We start from the raw sequence: 20,824 nt of genomic DNA, 5'->3' as shown, positions 1-20,824 counted from the left end.
CCAACTTTCAGCTCTATTAATAAGACTGAATGAAGTGTTCTTTTAATTTGTGCCTCTGGTTTTACAGAAAGCCCTTTGGATACCCTTAATTTTTTTGTTAGAAACTTTTTAGCTCTGTGTTTTTCCCCTTAGAAACTTTTCTAGGGCAGTGCTCTATTGTAGATTTACGTGGTTTTCTATAAGGGTATGTTTAGTAATTTTCATTTCTCCTAGTGTGTCCATCCTTTTGAGGTGTATCTCTGTTTATTATTTGTTATTTATTATGTTAGCAGTTTACTGTGCTAATGCCTTGAAAGACTTGAAAGACTTCTAGTTTTCATTTGACTTTTAATTGAAACATGAGAACTCTTTACTGTTTAATCTTATCTTACATACTTTGTGCATTTGATCACTTTTCACATAGAATATTTCCTTGTGCAGGTTGGGTCCTTACTGCTTTTTTATATGCACATAAAACTTTATAAAAATGGCTTGTACTTTATTCTTACTGGCTTTGTTTTGTGCTTTACTATCTAAAGTCTCTATGTCATTTGTAAACCTGAGGATTTCTCTCCATTTCTTCCTACTAAATCATCTAAAATATTTTAAAAATTTGATCTTAATATCATCTGTGGGAGATCTTACCTGCTGTATGTCTCTATCCGGTTACCTTTTTTATCTCTAAAGTTTTCCAGGACTGTATTTTTAAAATTTTTTTATGTATTTATTTATTTTTATTTTTATTGGAGTATAGTTGCTGTACAGTGTTGTGTTAGTTTCTACTGTACAGCAAAGTGAATCAGCTATACGTATACATATAGCCCCTCTTTTTTGGATTTCCTTCCCATTTAGGTCACCACAGAGCATTGAGTCCAGGACTGTATTTTTAAAACAGTATATTTATATAGAACTTGGTCAGAGATTTTTTAAAACTTAGTAAATAATGGTGTTTACTTACTTTTGTTTCTATATTTATTGTTTCAAAGAATCAGAGAGTAGAAGCAGAAGTATTTTGTGGGGTGAATGGGTTTCTAGGTGACGTTTTTCATTCCTCCCTGACCATTCCTACCTTACAGCTTCTGGTTTGTAAGCAAGAGTAACTCCTCTCTGCCATAGAGCCAAGGGACCTTGTCATTAGGCCCCAAGCGAGTGCATTCATGACTTGCGCTTTAGCTCTTTTGAGGCCACTCTTTCCTTCTGGGCTCTTGGCTGTGTTCGAAACAATGGATTTTTGGATAAATGAAATAATTTATTCTCCCTTGCTGGAGTGGGTTCTCTGTGCATTTGCCTTTTCCCCCTCAATGTATTCAAAGAATTAACCTGACAAGAGTCTATTATTTCTCCTATGGTTCACATCTTTGTGATGGTCAGTAGAACCTGAGTCTTTTGGGGCTTCAAAGAGAGTTTTGTTAGATTTTAGTGCAGCTCACTTTGCAAAAGGCATAGAGATATTTTTTGTAGCACATCTTAGGGGATGCACACTTTTCATCCCTAAAGTAATAGTGTTAGTGCAACTAAATACGTGAATATCTTCTCAGCCATAAAGTTCTGTTGAACTAATGGCTGATTGGTAAGGGGTTTTACAGCCTTAATTCTGGAGTAGGGAGTGGTTGGTACTAGAATTAGGCATAAAATAAATAAATACCACATAGTTTATTCGTGTGGATGTCACTACTTTTGTTGCTAAAATTTGTGAGCAACTCAATTCTAGCAGTTTTTATTTTTTATTAAGTTGTCATCTAAACATTGTATGCCTTATAGATGTTTGATTTTTTTTTTTTTACTACATGAAATTTTAAAAAAGGAAAACCACTCGATCATTATGATTATGAAGCTTGTCTGGTTGTGTAATTTAATAAAATACGAAAAAACTTAGAGTCACGTGATTTTCTTTAGATTTTAATGCTATTTTATTTAGTGATAAAACTTAAACATACAATATATGTTTTTACCTAGTCCTATAACAGGGTTCAGTGGGCAATGATGGCATGAAACCTGCTACATATTTTACTAACACACTGCGATTATTTCTTAGTTTGTAGTGCATCATTAAATTATAAGCTTCATTGTAAAAAATTAAATTGCAAGTAGGTAGTTTCAAAAACCAGAAGCAAATTTTTGTGTGTGTTGAGAATTTTCTGCAATTTTAGTGGTCTTTAATTGTAAACTAAGAGGAGATATGTAAAAATTTAGGTCATTTTAATTGCATGTGAAATAACATGACAAAGAAGATAAGATTATTATATTTTTCTTGGCAGATTTTTTTCCACTTAAAAAAAGCACTTCAATATGTATGGTTGTGAGAATATGTATGTATGAATATTTTTTGAAGGATTTTTCAGATATGCTAAGTATGGTTCTTTTTGATTTTCATAGAAACAGTTTTGGAGCAGGAAATGACTTCAGTGATGGCCTGGGCTCACCCGATAACCTTAAAAATGAGTACAGTTTAGACTATGAGGATGGTCAAGTTGGTTTGCTAGAGGTCACAAGCTGATAGAGTGAGAACGTTGACTTTCTTGTTCTCTTCATCTTACATGACTTTTTTTTTTTCCTAATCCAAGTTGGGTTCTAATATGTGAAACATTGTGTACTACCATGACATAAAGAGAGTTATAAAAGGAATGAGAATGTCCATAGGAGCTGCTCAAATGTCTAATTGATTTGGGGAAAAAAATCTCGATAAAATAGCTCTTTGGAAGCGTTTTTTCCTCATATTTTTCTCAAAAGTAGGTTATTAAAAACGGTTACTGGGACTTTCCTGGCAGCCCAGTGGTTAAGACTCTGTACCTCCACGTTTCCACTGCAGAGGCCGCGGGTTCGATCCCTGGTTGGGAAAGTAAGATCCCCCATGCTGCACGGTGCGGCCAGAAAAAAAATGGTTACTAAGATGTTGACTGGAGGGAAGGGAGGCCTTTTGGAGTAGTGAATGAGCAGGGGTAGGTGGTACGTTAGCAGAACAAGTCATGACTACTTAGAACTCTTCGTGGCTCTAGTTGGCATAAAGCTATTCCAGAGAGAATAAATCTGCTCTAGTGTTAGGTGGGTATTTCCACAGATGGGGCAGAGGTGCCGTGTCTGAAGTCGGCAGTGCAGTTTTCACGCGGAAAGGGGCTTTGGGAATGCATGTCCACTTAAGTCACTGTGTAGCTGAAAGCCCTGAGTTGAATACCTTTTCCTTAAACTGATTTTGAATAAGTTGATTTGAAAATTTAGAAAAATAACTACATTTTTAAGTGAAAGAAATGTTCAACCTAAGCAAGTTAAGTTATAGAAGAGAATTATATGCATTTTGTATCTTGGATATTTTTATAGTTTGCCATTGATCCAATTCCCACCCCTGTTAGAATATTCTAAATCTTCACCTAACTGGGAGTGGTTTCAAACAGCCTAACACAAAACACATTCATAATGAGTCTTCATTACTTACATTATGAATTCAAAAGCACTATGTTGGAATTTTCCAGAAAAATATATCTGAGATTTAAAAATTTGAATGGTTCCTTGTCATTCTGTGTAAATAATGGTTTGAGATAGTTCTCTTTCTTCAGTGTATATTTTTTGTAGTTGTTTTCTTCCTTGTTTTTATTCATCTGAAGGGTTAGCTTAAATTCACAATTTGTATTTCTTAAATCTTTTTTTTCTTTCTAGTTTTGGCAAGCGTTCTGCAGGAAGCTTTAGGCGTGGCTGTGAATGCATTGTGTTAGAGCCTTCTGAAATGATTGTGGTAAGAATACTTCTGTGAAGACTTTCTTCCCTTAAAAAAAGTTATGAAATAAAAGTATTTTCACAAACTACTTATAACAGTGTATTATATATTTTATAACTCTAGGTATAGTTATTTCATAACTTTTTGAGTTTTAGTTCATAATCATTATAATTATATACGGGATTCAAATAATGAAAAAGAAAGTTTAAAAGGGTCACGTACCTAAATGTTTGGCGTTTGAACTTTATAAATCAGTCTATGAAAATGCCATTGAATTTAAACTTGGGGAGAATCTTGGAATTGCAGGATTTTAGCTCTCCAAATATTGGTTGGAATGAGTGAGGTACTTTAAATGAGACACAGTGATATGTATTCAGGCAACAATTGACATAAGGAAGTCACTTCACTTCCTTTATCTAATTGAAAGAAATTTGGAGGACTTTTATGCTGGTTAAATACTCTGTTGAGATTTTTATCTCTTTTTAATTGAATAGTGTGATTTAAAAAATATATTGAGGTAAGACATATGCAAAAAACATAACGTTAGAAGAGATATTAGCAACATAATTATTTTTACTGATGCTTTAAGGAAAGCTTGTCATATTCTTCCTTACTGTATAAAAATGATTTTAAGATGGGACACTATGTACCCCTTAAAAAAATCAGCAACAAAAATAAGATTGGAGGGAGTGCCCAGTAGAGGCATTCAGTTGGCTGATGTGCATAATATTTCTCATCCAGCATCTATCTGGGCAGGGAAACTTTTTGAATAAATAATGGCCTAAAATAGATGATGGTGGAGGCTTTTTATTCATATTTAATAAAATATTTGGTAGATGCCTATAAGTCTATTTTCAGAGGAGATGTAGGTTTTTTCCCTATGATGGAGGAGAGGAATTTGTCAGAAATGGGAACTTCCTCATCAAAGCTAGTGAAAACTTTTGGTAAAAATTCCCCAAATTTACTGTTAAGTGAGAAAGTGGCATGGTGGTGAGTAAAGATTTAGGAGTGGAAAAATGTAGGCAGATACGTCGGGCTTTCCAGCCACGGGTCTTGAAAAGCATTTTAGATGTTTCCTCGAGATTTTGGTCTCTGTTACTGCTATTTTGTGTTGATCTGAAGGATTTTTGACCTTCAGAATTCCTTGAGGACTTTGTCCTTGTCCATACGATGCAAACTAGTAGGTTTGTCAGTGTGAGAACCATCTTAGAATCTAAATATGCTTTTGTGAGCGATCCCATTTTCATTATGTAAGTGCGGTGAGGATTAACCGAACGTAACTTTTCTTCTGTTAGTCCATTCATCACTTTCTAAATGTTTAAAATGAGGAAATTATTTTTTGAGAACAGTGCTATTTATAATAAAAAAAAACTGAATCTGTAGAATGAAAGTAGGAAGAGAAGCCCTTAAGTAATCTACCAAAGTAATTCTGCCAGTAGTCGTGTCTGAGTCATTTGGGATTTGGGTTTTTTGGTTTCTTTTTAACAGATTTACTTCATGGGAGTTTTTGTGCTTTAGTTAAGACAATGGGGCAGTTGCTTTCATAATGCATGGTGATGTATCCTGTGAGATCTTTCATTAATAAATCAGGACAAAGACTACTGAAAATATCCTTCCCTTTGAGACTGCAGGAAATTCAAGAGTTACCCATATTGTCCTAAGTGGAACTGAAAATGCCTCTTTTCTTTTATAAAGAAAAGTTACTCAGAACCACTTAGTTCCAGAGAAGTTCAAAAGCATTTGAAGTCTGTTGAGATAGTTTGTCTACAAATGTCTTTGCACAATGAATGAATGTGGACTACCCGTAAGTTTTATTCTGCATCTAATCTTATATGGAACATGGTGTTGGAAGAAATGAAATCTTGGGGGATTTTATTTCAGGTAGACTATATGGATGAAAATGAAGAATATTTTCAGCGTCAAGCTTCTCATCGACAGTCTCGAAGGAGATTTAGAAAAATCAACCAGAAAGGGGAAAGACAAACGATTATTGATACTGTGGATCCTTATCCTGTGGGCAAACCACCTTTGCCTAGAGGCTATCATACGGTAAGTTATACAAGTATAATAATTATATTTATCTTTATAGCTTTTTGTTGGGAGTTTTGTGAAAAGACATACATTTTCTATTTTTGATGAATAATTCCTTTCTGTGGTATACTTATTCAAAGTGCAGATTTTTCTGGAAACACATAATATGAATAGTTAAAGGAGCATTGAAATAAGATATCAAAAGGCACTGTTTAGCCTTTTTATTTCTTAACATGGTCTCTTTGGATCAGCTTTGTGATCAGCATGTACAGTTGTAACTGGGATATTTTTAGGTTCTTATCTTGATCTAAAATTTTGCCCTTTCCCTCACCGTCGCCAGTGACGGGTATCATACCTGTTTTTTATTCAAGAGTTAGATATATAAAAATTACCTATTATTTTCCTACCATTGTGAGAATATTGTCTGAGAATTTTTGGTTTTTAATATGATGAAGTGAGAGCATAATTTGAAATGATGCTTCTGTAAATCCCAGTGTAAAGATGGTCTGAAGCATTTCTAATAGGTTCAGAGGTCCTCTTTAATGCTTTCACCACTTGATTGTCATTTATTTCGTACATACTAGCTAAAGAAACTACTTTTTATGTTTGAGGAAACTGAGGCACAGATAATGAGTGATTTGTACAAGACCCCCGCGTAGTCAGTTTGGGAGCCTTATTTTTCTCACTCATTTCTCTCTGCTCAGCTATGCTGTGTCCATGTCCCCTGGTGGCCCACCCAGAATAGTGACAAATGTATTTGAGGATTTCTGTTTTCAAGAAGAAAGTAACTTGAATTCTTACATATGTCATAATAAGGTCAAATATGGTTTATCTATACTTATAATACCATTAAATGAGCACTCATTTGTGAAATTAATTTTAAAATAAAAATACATAAAAGACAACTATTTTACATTTCTTATTTGTTTGTCTTCCTTATCCTCTTCTTTCTTTTTGCAAATAAGTATAAATGCAAACTGCATGGGAAAATGTATATAGACTTAAAACTATGTACTTAATTTTCTGGTAACTTGAAGTGATGCATTTTATACCCGCACTTCATGTGTTCTATTTCTGAGAGCCCTTTGTATTTGAATATTTAAGCAGTTTTGACCACCAGCTCTCTGCCTACTCCTCTCACTGCCCATGCACGATTTTAATTTAACATGAATTTCATAGTTGAATCATTTCATTGAGCTCATTTGGAAAGGGTTGCTTTTTGCTCATCATAAAGTCAGCTTTGTTTGCCTGCTGGAGAGCCTTGGTATTTTTTTGAAAAAACCTATGAAAGGTTTTTTGTTACCATTGTCTGTAAAAGAAGGTAGTATTTTTAGTGTCGATGTAGCATCATGGAAGAAGGAAATATGGATTAAAAATAGTTGTACACATTAATAGTACAATCTACTAATATTGTTAATACTCTTTCTGCTTTGGAATTATTTTTCCAAATCAGATTCTATACCAAGATATTTAGCAGCAGTGTGGGTTACTAAAAATTTAGTGTTAAAGCTGATTGGTTTGATTTTATAGTTATATTTGTCCCATTTAAGTTGGGGGGTGTCATTTTATAATTATTTCTCTCTGCTATCCCCATGTTTTCCCCCTTTATGGACTACTTCACCCACCACCCCTACATGACTCCCCCTTTTTAATCTGATTTTTTTTTAAATGTGTAGTTTTAAAAAATTATTCAAGATTTTTTTTTTTTTAGTGGTTTTAAAAAATGTCTTACCTGGTCAACAGGTACTTTTATGAGGGAAAATTCAGTACTAGGGTGAAAAATTTAACTTGCTTACTGATGGATTAGGTACCAGTTTGCTAATATGTGACATGGTGGTATTAATTTTTCTAAATGAGCTCAGATGGGCAACAAGAGTCATAATTCTAAATATTGAATCCCGTCTTTTCATGCAAATTGTGTTTTAACTTTATTTATATAATTATTATTTTGCCTAAGTACATGATTTTAACATATGAAAACAACAAAATTAGCCCTAAGTCACATTTACTTATTCTGAGCAGAAATACTCCTTTTGAAAGAACCCTAGTAAGGTGGGAGCCAGGGTGAAAAGTTTGTCGACAAGGTGCATGGTCCTACTTCACAGGTGACCTAAATGGTTGCAGGTGCATTTCAAGTTCACGTGCATGGCTAAGGAACATAAAGGACATCATACATGGAGCCAGTGCTGTATGGTCATTCTTAACCTAATTTAACATGATCTTCATTTTGGCAGATGTACTGTAGCATGTCTGATAATGTCATCTTTTCCTTTCCTCCTCTATGGCACTCATTTCATTTTGGCTCAAAGGAATGCACTAAATCTCAGGTATTGTAATTTGTGTGTGGTCTCCTAGTACTAACCTCAGTTCATTTGTGAATTTGCATTGTAACTAATGAGTTTATAATATTGATGTGTTTTGCTTGGTCTTGTTCTTTTGTATTTTGCCCTGATTTAGTAAAAATCCCTTACAACTTTGAAACTATCAGTGGTTTGGGTGATGTCACAGGCTGCTTTATTTGTGCAGACCTAGGGGTAAATTGCTCGCTTTCTTTGAAGAACGAATAAAAGTGCAGACTACATATTTTGAAGAACGAGTGGAGTACAGTTCTTAACGAACCTGCTTTGCGCATAAAGAAATGAAGAGAGAAAGACAGGCAGATAGACATCCTGGATGTTTAACTGCTTTTTGTGTGAAAGTTTTATGGGAAATCCATTAGACATTTACATTTTAAAGGCTATAGGTGAAAGCTTTAAATTTCAGGAATCCCAGTGTGAGAGCATTTTGGGAGACCACTGGTAAAATTTTAGTCAGAATAAAGGCTTTGTCAAAAAGGAAATAAGAATTTAAAATTCGCTTGCATTTTCTTATTTGCGCTTGATTTTTAACCAGATTTCATGCTTTTATTTCATTCTGTATTTTAATTGAGGCCTATAATAATATCTTTGCTCATTTGTTTCATGCCAATATATGACTAATTTACGGTTTCAGCATTACTCGTTTGAAATTTTGGGTCAAATTTGGGGTTATCAGGGAATTTGGAGTCAGGGAAGAAAAACTCATTTTATCTCTGGAAACTAATTGGTTAAATAACTAGTGAAATGTTATGGTTGTGTTTTCTTATTGCCCAGGAAGAAGATGATGAATAATTTAATTCACATTAGAGGAAGGCTACTGTCAATGTAATATCTTTGGCTATTACAGTAACCTCGCCTGAAAACATGAAATATTTGTATAACTTTTCAGATTAAAATAAGGCCATTACTTTACGTTCTATACAACGTAATGCATATTAAAATGTCACAGGTGACATAATTGCTGTATTTTATTTTAGAAGCACTGCTGATTTTTCAGTGATGTGGTAAATCTAAAAAATGTTGATAGTTTTTAAATTTGATAAGATTCTGATAAAATTGTATAAAAAATTTTTTATATTGCGCCAGTGTTTTGAGCTTTTATCTAGTACATGTATACTTAAAACATATATAACTTAAATATTTTAAAAGGTATACCAGTATGTAATTAGTCCTCCTCTTTTTCAGTATGAGAAATTACCGGTTAGTCTAATTCCCATTTAGAAGTAGGAATTGAATTTAAAATGTGCACTGGGTTATGATGTATACCTTTATGTACACTTTTAAAAATTAGACGTGTTGCAACAGTTTAAGATAGATGATGATAATTTTCTTCAGAAACACGAATACTCACATAGTCCATGTAGAGTGTTTTCAGGTCACTTTTTCAAGGCAAGTGTGTGAGGTTTGCAGAGAGTAAGCATTTTAAAATGCAGTGAGAAGGCAAGATTGGAGATGGCTTTCATTAGCATTTTCTTACATTTTGATGAGTTGGGTTGAGGCTGTGTTTAAGACTGCCAGAAAACAGGATGCGGCACGAATTTTCAGTCTTTGAGTGGGAAGAGGCAGGTGGCAGAGTCAGGTCGTGGATAAGGTTCCCGGCAGAGGCTGGGAAGTTTGGGGTCATTTCTAGACTGACTTGGGACTTTGGACGGGTTTACCTTGTCGACAGGCTCAGAATAGGGTGAGGGGGGAAACCTGTTTATTTTACCTCTAATTACAGGCCCCCTCTGCATTGATGGGTAATTTATTCTCGAAGTTTGGGTGGGTAGGGAAATGTGAGTTCCATAATAAGAATGGAGAGGAGAGGGAGAGGACTTAAAAGGAAAGAAGGGCCTTCTTACTTTCACCTGGATGCAGGGATGGAGAAGCTGGCACATACCTGTTCTGTCATCTTTTATTCCTTTTTTTTTTTTTTTTTTAATGGGAAAAAGAAAAAAACAGCTCTGCTCTCTTCCTCGTTTAGAAAGTGTGAAAATTGTACAGAGATATTAGACGGAAGACTAAGGAAAAGTTGTCCCGTCGAAACTGTGGAGGTGATGTGTACAGACTGACATTTCCTACCTTTGCAGCCTTCCAGGGCTGGTTGCATAATTAAAATGCTCTCCACACTTTGAGGTTCCGATTGACTTTCCATCTCCACTCCTACTTACCCCCCAAAGTGTGGCTTTACTTTATACAAATTTGAATTAGGAGGATTCAAACACAATATAACATAAAACTTATTTATAAAGTTTCAATCAATGCGAACTTTTGGAAATAAGGAGAACCCATCGGTCATAGAAAAAGGTATTTCCCACACATTCTGTTAGTAATCCTTTTCTACAATGGGAATATACACTTCAGGGCACCGTTTAATAATTATGTATTGAATTTTTCAGTAGGTCAGGCTTAGTTTAAAGTTCTTGGTGCAGGTGTACAAAAGAAATAAAAATACTGCATAAAATTAAGTTAATATAATCTAAGTTGAATACAATGTAATATTACAAAAACATCATGGAATTAATTTTTTTATTATAGCCAGCGATAATACAATATCTTTAACGTAGCACCAATGTAATAAGATTGATTCTTATATGAGGCATATGAAAATGAGTCCTGTTTTTAATAAGGTTATTCTTCATAATAATATAAGACAGGTACTATTTCTTCTAATGGTTATATAATCATTCCTAGGTTATATATATCTTATATATCTCTGAATATAATCTGTCACTTTTTAAGTGATGGATTTGATTTAAGTTGGTTTCATCTTCAGTTAAGGACTTCTTGGTAGGTTAATTTAAAAAAAGAATTTAAATATTGAGACATGAAAAAATTACAGTGTTTGTGTGATTATGCACATTTATTTGACATTAGACTTTTTGATATGAGCTGTTGTTCTTGCATTAGAAATAGGCAATATTTTCCCTCATGTTACGGCTTTGCTTTGTCACTTATTCTTTACTTTTTTACTGAGGTCTTCCTACTTTAATCCAATATATGCTACTTAACAGTAAGAGCATGTGTTGTGTATCAGTGACTTGTGTGTCTACTAAATTTCCTAGAATATTAAGGTCTTAAGATTTTAACTTATGACAGTTCATATCCCACTTGACTAATTTATTCAATGATGATATTTAAAATCTGTTTATATGCATATACAGAAATTATTCAAGTATGGGGAAATTTCTTAATTATTTGAATATTTTTATTCTTCATCTTTCATCAGGCGTTTGTTTGCTTAATTAAATCTAAAGCCTTTGTCTTCAGTATGGTCATCAGTCCCTCTCTGTGAATTATAATAGGATGGAGTTTCAGAAAATTTGTGTATTCTGTTTCTTGTATCATAGAGAGGAAAGCTCAATATTTTCATTTATATGTTTTTACTATTTTAATGAATATTATTGAGCACCCACCTTGTTTCCGGGCTGTGCCAGACTCCGTGGCTGTAAAGGTCTACAGGACAGACAGAATCTGCCCTCATTGACTTTATGGCCTCACACAAAATACAGATAAATCGATGGGCAGTTAAGATGGAGGGAAATCCAGGTACTGTGGAGGCTCAAAAACCAGGCATCTTGAGGAATCAGGCATGGCTTCCTGAATGGCCTTACTATCTTTGCTCAAAGGAAAATCTTCTTTAATCCAAGAAAGCCCAATAGAAATGTGAAAAAGAAATGAATTGGGAAGTAAAGAATGGAAAGAGGGGATGTGGATAGACTGTTAATAGGAGTGATAGATACAAACGTGCCCTCCCCACATTTTGGTAGATACTGTTGTATGCATGCCCCGATGTTTTCATATTTGCATCAGAGAGTCTTTTAAAGAGAAGTGTCAAAAGTATCCTTTGCTTTTCGTGCTTATTCTCAGCAGGTTTACTAGCCCCTCCTCACCTAGACCATGTTGCATTTTAAAATGCTGCAGAAAGCTTCCTGCGGAAAGGTCTTTGAACAATAGGTGGACATAACAGCGTTGCATTCCTGGCAAAATGCAGCCCGTTAAAGCTGCTGCGGTGGTCTCTGTCTCCTTGCTTTGGGGGGACCGTTTCTCTTTCTTGCAGTTATAATCAGGTATTTATGTTGATTTAATTTATACAGATTGAGAAATTACACCATAGAGTCTGTTTAGAAATTGAAATGTAAATCAGGAAATAGTGTAAAACATGAAATGATTAATCTCGTGCTATTAACAGCATGCATTGCAAATTCATGCAAGGCAGTTGAGAATAGTCTGCAGTGTGCTGTTTACACAAGTTTCAGCTTCTGTTAGAGGATGTCTATTTTTATATATGACATCATCGCTGCTGCAGAACTCCCGTGGCCACTGGGATTTACTGTTCTTTCATTCCATTCTGAAAGAAAGCTTGTATTGATGTCATAATTGGACCCATCTTTTGGTTGCACTTGGAAATTGAAAGTAATCAGGGTGTTGTGTAGCATGTCATGCAATATTTCAAGCAATTTATTTGTCAGAAAGATCACTGCCACTTTGTCCTGCCTCTGATTGTGAACACTGGTGTCTCTCTCTGTGCCTGTTCATGTTTTAAATATACTTGGCTAAAATTTAACTTTTAGTCTTAACAGCAACAATCCTTTCATCTTCAGCCATTTCATTTCTTATGTGATTTTTCCTTTTTTTTTTTTTTGTCATGAGATTTTGTAGTGCTACACGCTGATTTGAAAAATGTCTCTTTTCTTTGGAAAAATCTACTTTGATATTCAGACCTATTTCCTACCAGTGCTGAACTGACCTTTTTACAATTAAGTGATCCATTCTAAGTTGTCTGTTTTCACTATTTGAAACACTGGGTGACTAGAAATGTTCTCTTTTGATTTTGAATCCTGTGTTAAAACATTATTAACTTTGAAATACCTTTCTGTTAACTAGAAGATATTGTTGACCAACCTCTGGAAAAAACTCTAGCATGTGATTCGACGTATGGGTGTTAGGTTGGCATCACTCATGAAAGGAAAATTTTAATGATTCATATTAAAATAATTTTTAAATGTCTACTAGATTTTGTACATATTTTTGTGTATAAATTTTCCTCATCCTCTCAAAAAATTAGTCATTATCCATATCTCAGTAGGAAAGTTTTTTTTCCCCTTCTTTAACAGAAACTAATTAAGAACAAACTACAGATTAAAAAAATAAGTTTTATTGAGTTACAACTCACATGCCATACAGTTCATCTATTTAAAGTGCATAATTCAACTCTTTTTCTTTTCTTTTATAAAAAACATATAACACTGAGACTTCCCTGGTGGCGCAGTGGTTAAGAATCCGCCTGCCAATGCAGAGGACACGGGTTCGAGCCCTGGTCCGGGAAGATCCCACATGCCGCGGAGCAGCTAAGCCCGTGTGCCACAACTACTGAGCCTGTGCTCTAGAGCCCACGAGCCACAACTACTGAGCCCGCGTGCCACAACTACTGAAGCCCGCGCGCCTAGAGCCCGTGCTCCGCAACAAGAGAAGCCGCTGCAATGAGAAGCCCGTGCACCGCAGCGAAGAGTAGCCCCCGCTCGCCGCAACTAGAGAAAGCCGTCGCGGAGCAACGAAGACCCAATGCAGCCAAAAATAATAATAATAATAAATAAATAAATTTATTTTTAAAAAACCCATGTAACACGAAATGTACCATCTTAACCATTTTTAAGTATACAGTTCAGTAGTGTTAAGAATATCAGTAGTAATGACTGACTTGAACATACCCAGTTCACAGGTGTACCTCACAGCCTTTGTGATAGTTTAAATTACACATAGGCTGAAAAATAACTTTAAGATATTTAGGAAAAAAAAATAATTATAGAATCTATTGAAAAAAATAAAAGGCTTACTGAACAATTGTATTAGAGCAATTTCTTATGAACTTAGTATGGGGTCAGTAGCCTTTTATTTTTTCCTATGTCTTCCTTTCTCGCTTGGAAGTGGAATATTGGTGGTGGTTGGATATGATGCAGAGTTTAGAACTGCTAGCCTAGAGGAGAAATGATGTGACCACAGAGTGGGCCGGATCTGAGAAATGAATCGCTAATTGGAATAAATGGAGGAATTCCGAAGGGAAAGGTTTGAAGATGAAAAAGAAAGTATTCAGGCTGTCTTGACTTTTACTGAGATGTCTGTGAGGATAGCAGTGATAATTGGTCACCTGTGGTTTTGGTACAATCTGGAAGGCATTTAGGAGTGTTAGAAAATAAGGTTAAAATCTCAAAGTAAGTTGTAGCGTTTCCCTCTCACTAATTATTCGTGTACATCTACTTTCTGTCCAGTTCTTTATACAAAATTTTAAACCGAGCCTTCAAAAACCTGTTTGAATCATCAGGAATTTCGGAATACTCAGGAACGTTTTCAAGAAAAAGATCATTTTGCCATTTGTTACTTTATGAAATATGCACATCCCAACCAAGTGTGATGAAGAGAATATTTCGGCCTTGGCAATAGTCTTGATGCCCTTGATAGTAATGGGCATTCTTAACAAGCACTGCAGTCTTTTTATTCCTCCTCGGCACGAAAGTTTGCCTAACTTTTGGTACTAACTTTAGTTAGATGGGGAGGGTGTGAGCAGCTAGCCTTCCTGCAAGTGGATGTGTTGTTAGAAGGTTCAGCTGAGGTAGGATCTTACAGGGTTTTATCTTAAAGGAATCTAAGGACAGCCGACAACTGGGTTTTTAAAAAGAGCCAAGAGGCTGATTATTTTCTGGTTCATCTCAGAGCAGCAGCTGTCAAACTTGTCCATCTCAGGACTTCTTTACACTCTTAAAACTTTTTGAGAGGGACTTCCCTGGTGGCTCAGTGGTTAAGAATCTGCCTGCCAATGCTGGGGACACCGATTTGATCCCTGGTCCGGGAGGATCCCACATGCTGCGGAGCAACTAAGCCCGTGCGCCACAACTACTGAGCCTGTGCTCCAGAGGCCATGCTCCATAACAAGAGAAGCCACCGCAATGAGAAGCCCGCGCACCGCAACGAAGAGTAGCCCCCGCTCGCCGCAACTAGAGAAAGCCCGCGCGCTGCAACGAAGACCCAACGCAGCCAGAAGTAAATAAATAAATACACTTATTAAGGAAAAAAAACTTTTTGAGGGCTCCAACAGCCTTTGTTTATATGAACTATCTACATCATTACTTGGCATATTAAAAATTGAAACTGAGAAACTTAAAAATATGTATTCATTGGTTAATTAGACATAATAAACCCATTATACATTAACATAAGGGTTTTTTTAGTGAGAGATAACTATATTTTCAAAACAAAAAATGAGAAGAAGGGTGGTGGTGTTTTATAGTTCTACAAATATGTTTAATGTTTGGCCTAGTAGAAGACAGCTGGATTCTCGTATCTGCTTCTGTATTCAGTCTTTTGTGATGTGCTTTTCTGGCTGAAATATATAAAGTATGGCCTCACACAGATAGGTGGTTGGAAAAGGGAGGAAAGTTTTAACAGCTTCTTCAAATCTTCCTGATACACTACACCAAAATTTGACAAACGGTAGTTCCTTAAAGTTGCCGTTGCAATGAGGAACATAACACTCTGTCAGTTAGCTTTTAAAATTTTTCCTTTATTAAAACCCATTCATCTTACTTACACCCTGAATGGGTCTTTCTATTCATGTGTGATTTTATAACATCATGCATTGGTCATTGAATTTAGGTCTTGCAAATTTTGGCATGTTACACAATAAAAAAAAAAAATCACATTTGTTAGTATCACTACCAGTCTTATGTAAAAAGGCGTTAATTATTGGGAAGCTGTCAAGCTTATGGGATTGGACATGTTTTCCTAATGTCTAATTTTTACTTGAAAGCTAAAATTTTATCCTTGGGAAAGTGCTATCAGCTGTTTTCCTTGAAGTGACAAGCTTAGTTTGTCCATTTTCAAGAAAATATCGGCCAAGTACCCTAGTCTTAGTAACCACAATTTGTCCATTGTTTGTTCTTTCCCACAGAAATAGCTTTCCATGAAAAAACCACGTGCGGGACCCTTCTGAGAGCAGGGCCTGTAGACGGCTGAGCTTGCACGCCTATGAGGCTGCCCCGACCTTGTTTCCTGTGTGATTCTGCCCCTTACTTCCTTTCCCTTTTTGCTGCTTAATCTCCTCATAGATACAAGGAGAAAATGGAAAGCCCTCAAGCTAACTTGGGATGGAATCAGAAGAATTTAAAAATGCTTTATATTAAATAATGGTTTTAAATATATTAATTAATTGGTTTGGATGGTCACCAGCAGTCCTTTTTGTAGTTACTGTAGTAATCTTTCAAGGTACATATTTTTACTTAATTTATTTAGCATTTCTCATTTAGAGAGTGTTTCTCTTTAGGAATTTTATCTTTGGAGCCCCTTTTTCGCCCGGAAAGTTCTCTGCCTCCTCTTCCCTATTCAGATAATTATGAGCCATTATGTGGAATTATAAAATATTTAAATTTTTTACACAAACATTTGTGTGGTATGAAAGTATGACCTAATCATAACTGTAAGTCTGTTAGACAACCTTTAAAACTGAGTTTTTGGTCTTACGCTAATACCGATAAGACTAGTTTTTTGGTGTCCTCACCCACTCCCATATCCTCAAAAAAAGATCCTCACCAGCAGTAATTTCAACAGCCTCCTGTGGGTGATTAATCCTTTAGATTCAGGATAATCTAATGTATTACAGATTGTTTCAGTTTGATAGTGCGAAATAAATAAACAGTACCTAGCAATGTATTTAAAACTTCGCTAACCTTCTTACTGTTTTTCTCGAATTATATCTTTGTTATCCTCTAGTTTGAGTATCTTTTTTTCTTTTCTTTACTGGCTCCCTTTTTCCTTTTTGGTCTAAATAAATATGCTGCCTTCACTCTTTCCACTTGTCCTGCTTATGTTAAGACGCCAGTGGTTGGTTTCCTTTGTCATCACCACGTGTGGTTTACTTCTCATGATGGTGCCCTGAGATTCGGTGTGCTTCAGTAATCAGCCACTGCAGCAGAATATCTGAAAGGGTAGCGCTGCCTTGGGGAAGGGACTGGAAGTTTTCCTGCTCCCAACTTTGAGATGGTAAGTTTGCCCTGATAAGAGCTGAAATGTCCACTTGTATATTCTATGAGGTCAGTGGTCACTAGATTCCTGCATCCCTTCTCGCTTAGAGGAATTCCCCCTTTAGGTGATTGTCTCACTTTCTTCCCTACTGCATTTTTATCTTTATTGTAAATACCATGCTTTCTAGTAGTGTGTATGATATTTTTTTAAATTTATTTTTTATTGAAGTATAGTTGAATTACAATGTTGTATTAATTACTGCTGTACAGCAAAGTGATTCAGTTATAAGTATGTATATATATTCTCTTTCATATTCTTTTCCATCATGGTTTATCACAGGATACTGAATATAGTTCCCTGTGCTATGCAATAGGACTTTGGCGTTACCTATTCTATATATATTAGTTTGCATCTGCTAACTCCAAACTCCTAATCCATCCCTCTCCCACCCTCCTCCCCCTTGGCAACCACCAGTCTGTTCTCTGTGTCCCTGATTCTGTTTCTGTTTCGTAGATAGGTTCATTTGTGGCATATTTTAGATTCCACATATAAGAGATATCATATGGTATTTGTCTTTCTCTTTCTGACTTAATTCACTTAGTATGATAATCTCTAGTTGCATCCATGTTGCTGCAAATGGCATTATTTCGTTCTTTTTTATGGCTGAGTGTATAATACTAATATCTTATTAGTTTTGGTTTTTGTTTTTAAAAAGTCCACTGAATTGAATGGTATGTTGTAAAATTTTGGCCCAACAGATTTTTTTTTTTTTTTTTTTTTTGGCTTCACCTCCTTGAAAAAGCATTACCTATAAAATACAAGCCATCAAGAAAAATAGGTTTTGTTATACATTTGCTCCAAGGCAGCCTTTTAGTAACCATTTCATACGATGCACAGTACATTTTGCTTATGTCCACCACACTGTTGAACTAACCAGGATGATTTCTGAAGGTCATACCTGATTTCTTGTTTCCTGTCCTGTCCCACTTTGTCTTGGGGGTTAAGTGTAGAATGAATGAGTGGATGCTACTTACTCTGTTTAGTGTTTCGTTATAGATTTATGGTTATGTGTTAATACAGTGAACTGCTACTTTATGGCACAATCAGGAGATATAATCTTCCATGAATGTGATTCATCTGGCCAGTTGTGAGCAGTTCTAACAATTATAGTTGTCTGATACATACAGTTAAATATTCTAGTCTTGTCCTTTAAAAATACCAGCGTGGTAGTAATTGAAAATTTCAAAGCACAACTAAAATATGAATAGGGTAAAATACTCTTGTTTGCCTTTTTAGAGCTTTTAAGGAGAGGGAGAAATTAGATGTGTAGTTTGGGCTTTGTTTGTTTATTCATTTATTTATGAGAAGGAAGATTGAATATTGTCATCTTAAACTCATGTGGTCATGGTGGGAGGCTGGCTTCTTTTTCAAGGGAACATTTAAAAAATTTCTGTGGCATCTAAAATATTTTCTATATTGAGACAGTCTCTTCTATATTTAATTATTTTCCAGGCAAATTTACTTGGAAGCATTTCCTGTCTGGAGTATATTTAATTACATCAGATGGGCAGGCACAATTCTATTCCTGGTCGTGAAGTCCACTGATGAATGCTGCTGCTTATAAATACTGCTATTTTCATTCAGAGTGAAGATTATTGAACCATTATGAAAATTTATACATACTGATATTTATTTGAAAACCTCAGATTTAAAAAATGAAAATGTGTTTGTTAAAATTAAATTCCTGAACAGTCAGGAGAGTCTTTGGAAGCAGATAGTATTTCGTATGCCTTTGTATACCTTTTGCACAGTGTATATGCTGTTACGGTAGGTCCTCAGCAGTGTCCTGGTTCCATGCTGGTGTCGATCAAACTCCCAGAATTAGCATTAGTTAACATTTCTAGGAGAGGCATCATAGATCCACCTGCATTAACACATCTATACAACATTAATTAATGGGTTGCCCAAACCTTGAGTGCAGCTGAATTTTTAGAATATCTTGGAAGGAATAAAATCAACCCTTATTGAATGCTTATGACATATACCAGTCGGCAGGGTGCTTTTTCATGTATTTCGTCAATCAGACTTTTCTGCAGCGTTGAATGTTTGGTGATGGCATCTCCACCGTTAGGATATAAGCATCCTAAGGTCAAAGGTGTCAAGTAATGTGTTCGATGTTCACAGTCACAGAGTCAAATAAAGACATAGGTCTTTTCTGTCCCTGATACAGAACATTCTTTATTTTTTAAAATGAATTTAACATATATTGCTTTTATGTTACTTAAACTTTAAATTTGATCTAAAAGAAATATATGTCATATAATTCAACCACTTTAAATGCCTACAATTTAAGTACCTTTAAAGGAAACAGGCTAGAGCACAGAATGTCCACTCTGGTAGGCTTTGGTTGATTCATCAGTCTTTTTTGTTGCAGTTGGGTGTTTTCCCCTCTCGAACCATGCATCTCTCATCAATAAAGCACAGCACTTCCCCCCTCTATTTAAATAACCTTTCTAGCTTCATTCCAATACAGAAATGGGTTTTCACTGGCAATTAGTACCATTTCATAACAGAGCATGACTATGTAATTAATTAGTGTATTTTAAAAATTAGGTCCACTAATAGTATAAGTAACAAGTCAAATCTTGCTAAAAGATCTTTTGTAAGTATGACTTTTTAACGAACTAAAACAACTTACAGTTGTCTAAAGGTAGTCATCATTTTTAGAGATAAAAACACACTGCCACAAAATTACTGACTTCTGTACCAGAAAATATATGAAGTGTTCTGGTAGTATTTAAGAATATTGAAAATGTATATCAAATGATTTCAGGGGGTTTAAAAACCTTCTATAAAACTGATGATGTAGTTATGTATGACTTTTAATAATTCAAATTGTTGCTACCATTAAGAAAAACACCTTTTACTTACCTTTTTCTAAGTCTGACAGCATTTAATTTGCAGAGTAAGGGATGTTAAAAAGAAAACCTCTAAACTATTGTCCAATTATCACTATAATTTAAAAAGTAAGGGCATTTTAATATTCCCTCTCTGGCTGCCAAAGTAGGAAGACAAAGATCTCAGAATAAAGGATAGTTACCACCAGGAAATCTTATCCCAAGATAGACCATCTGAATGGAAATATTACCCCTCTACCCCCATCTTGCTACTAGCTAATGTTTGGGACCAGCCATATAGATAAGATAACTTTAAGAACATAAAAGGATTTTAGGAATCTGCCAGTCAAACCACTTAATACAATTTATTTTTTTCTATGTAATCACTGACATTCATCCTCTGCTTTAAGATTTTTAGTTACACTTAGCACTGATATTTGTGAGATAGTCCATACGTAATGTGTGTCAAAATTGTACCCTACTGCCTGGTACAAAGAAAGGGTTTTGTAAATCATAGCAGTTATTGTTGCTTGTAGGAAAGGCCTAATTATTAAGAAACTTCCCTTATGTTTAGTGAAATCTGCCTCTCTATATCTTAGTTTGTGGTTCTAGATATCTCTTAAAGCAGCGCAAATGAATATTCATGTTCCATTTTCATGTAACTGTGCTTCAGATATTTAATGAGACCCTGCTCTGTTCAGCCTCTTCTCTAGGTTAAACATTCCTAACTTCTTATAACTTTTCTGAACACCTTATCATCTTGATTTTCTGCTGTTTGAACATTACAGTTACTCATTACCTGTCCTAAGTCGTGATGTCTAGAACGGGTTGCTGTAAACCACATGCAGGCTATAGCG

At 35.3% G+C, this 20,824-nt stretch overlaps 1 protein-coding gene across 7 annotated transcripts in view; it reads left to right on the top strand.

Moving 5' to 3' along the window:
* RAPGEF2 (Rap guanine nucleotide exchange factor 2) overlaps positions 1–20,824 on the top strand; it is a 248,568-nt gene that overhangs the window by 121,322 nt on the left and 106,422 nt on the right. For 5 of the 7 annotated variants that reach the window (XM_061192649.1, XM_061192647.1, XM_061192645.1 and 2 more), the window contains 3 exons: positions 3,631–3,706; positions 5,570–5,737; positions 8,029–8,046. The exons of 1 other annotated variant lie outside the window; for it this stretch is intronic. In XM_061192649.1, coding sequence (XP_061048632.1) covers positions 3,631–3,706; positions 5,570–5,737; positions 8,029–8,046 — 262 coding nt within the window. The remainder of the gene's footprint in view (positions 1–3,630; positions 3,707–5,569; positions 5,738–8,028; positions 8,047–20,824) is intronic. One more of the 7 variants, XM_061192646.1, reaches the window with a different exon arrangement.

Source organism: Eubalaena glacialis, chromosome 5, assembly GCF_028564815.1.
Source record: "Eubalaena glacialis isolate mEubGla1 chromosome 5, mEubGla1.1.hap2.+ XY, whole genome shotgun sequence".
In the NCBI taxonomy this organism is placed as follows: domain Eukaryota; kingdom Metazoa; phylum Chordata; class Mammalia; order Artiodactyla; family Balaenidae; genus Eubalaena; species Eubalaena glacialis.
The sequence above is the reverse complement of the archived record's forward strand: the minus strand, read 5'-3'. Positions and strand labels throughout refer to the sequence as shown.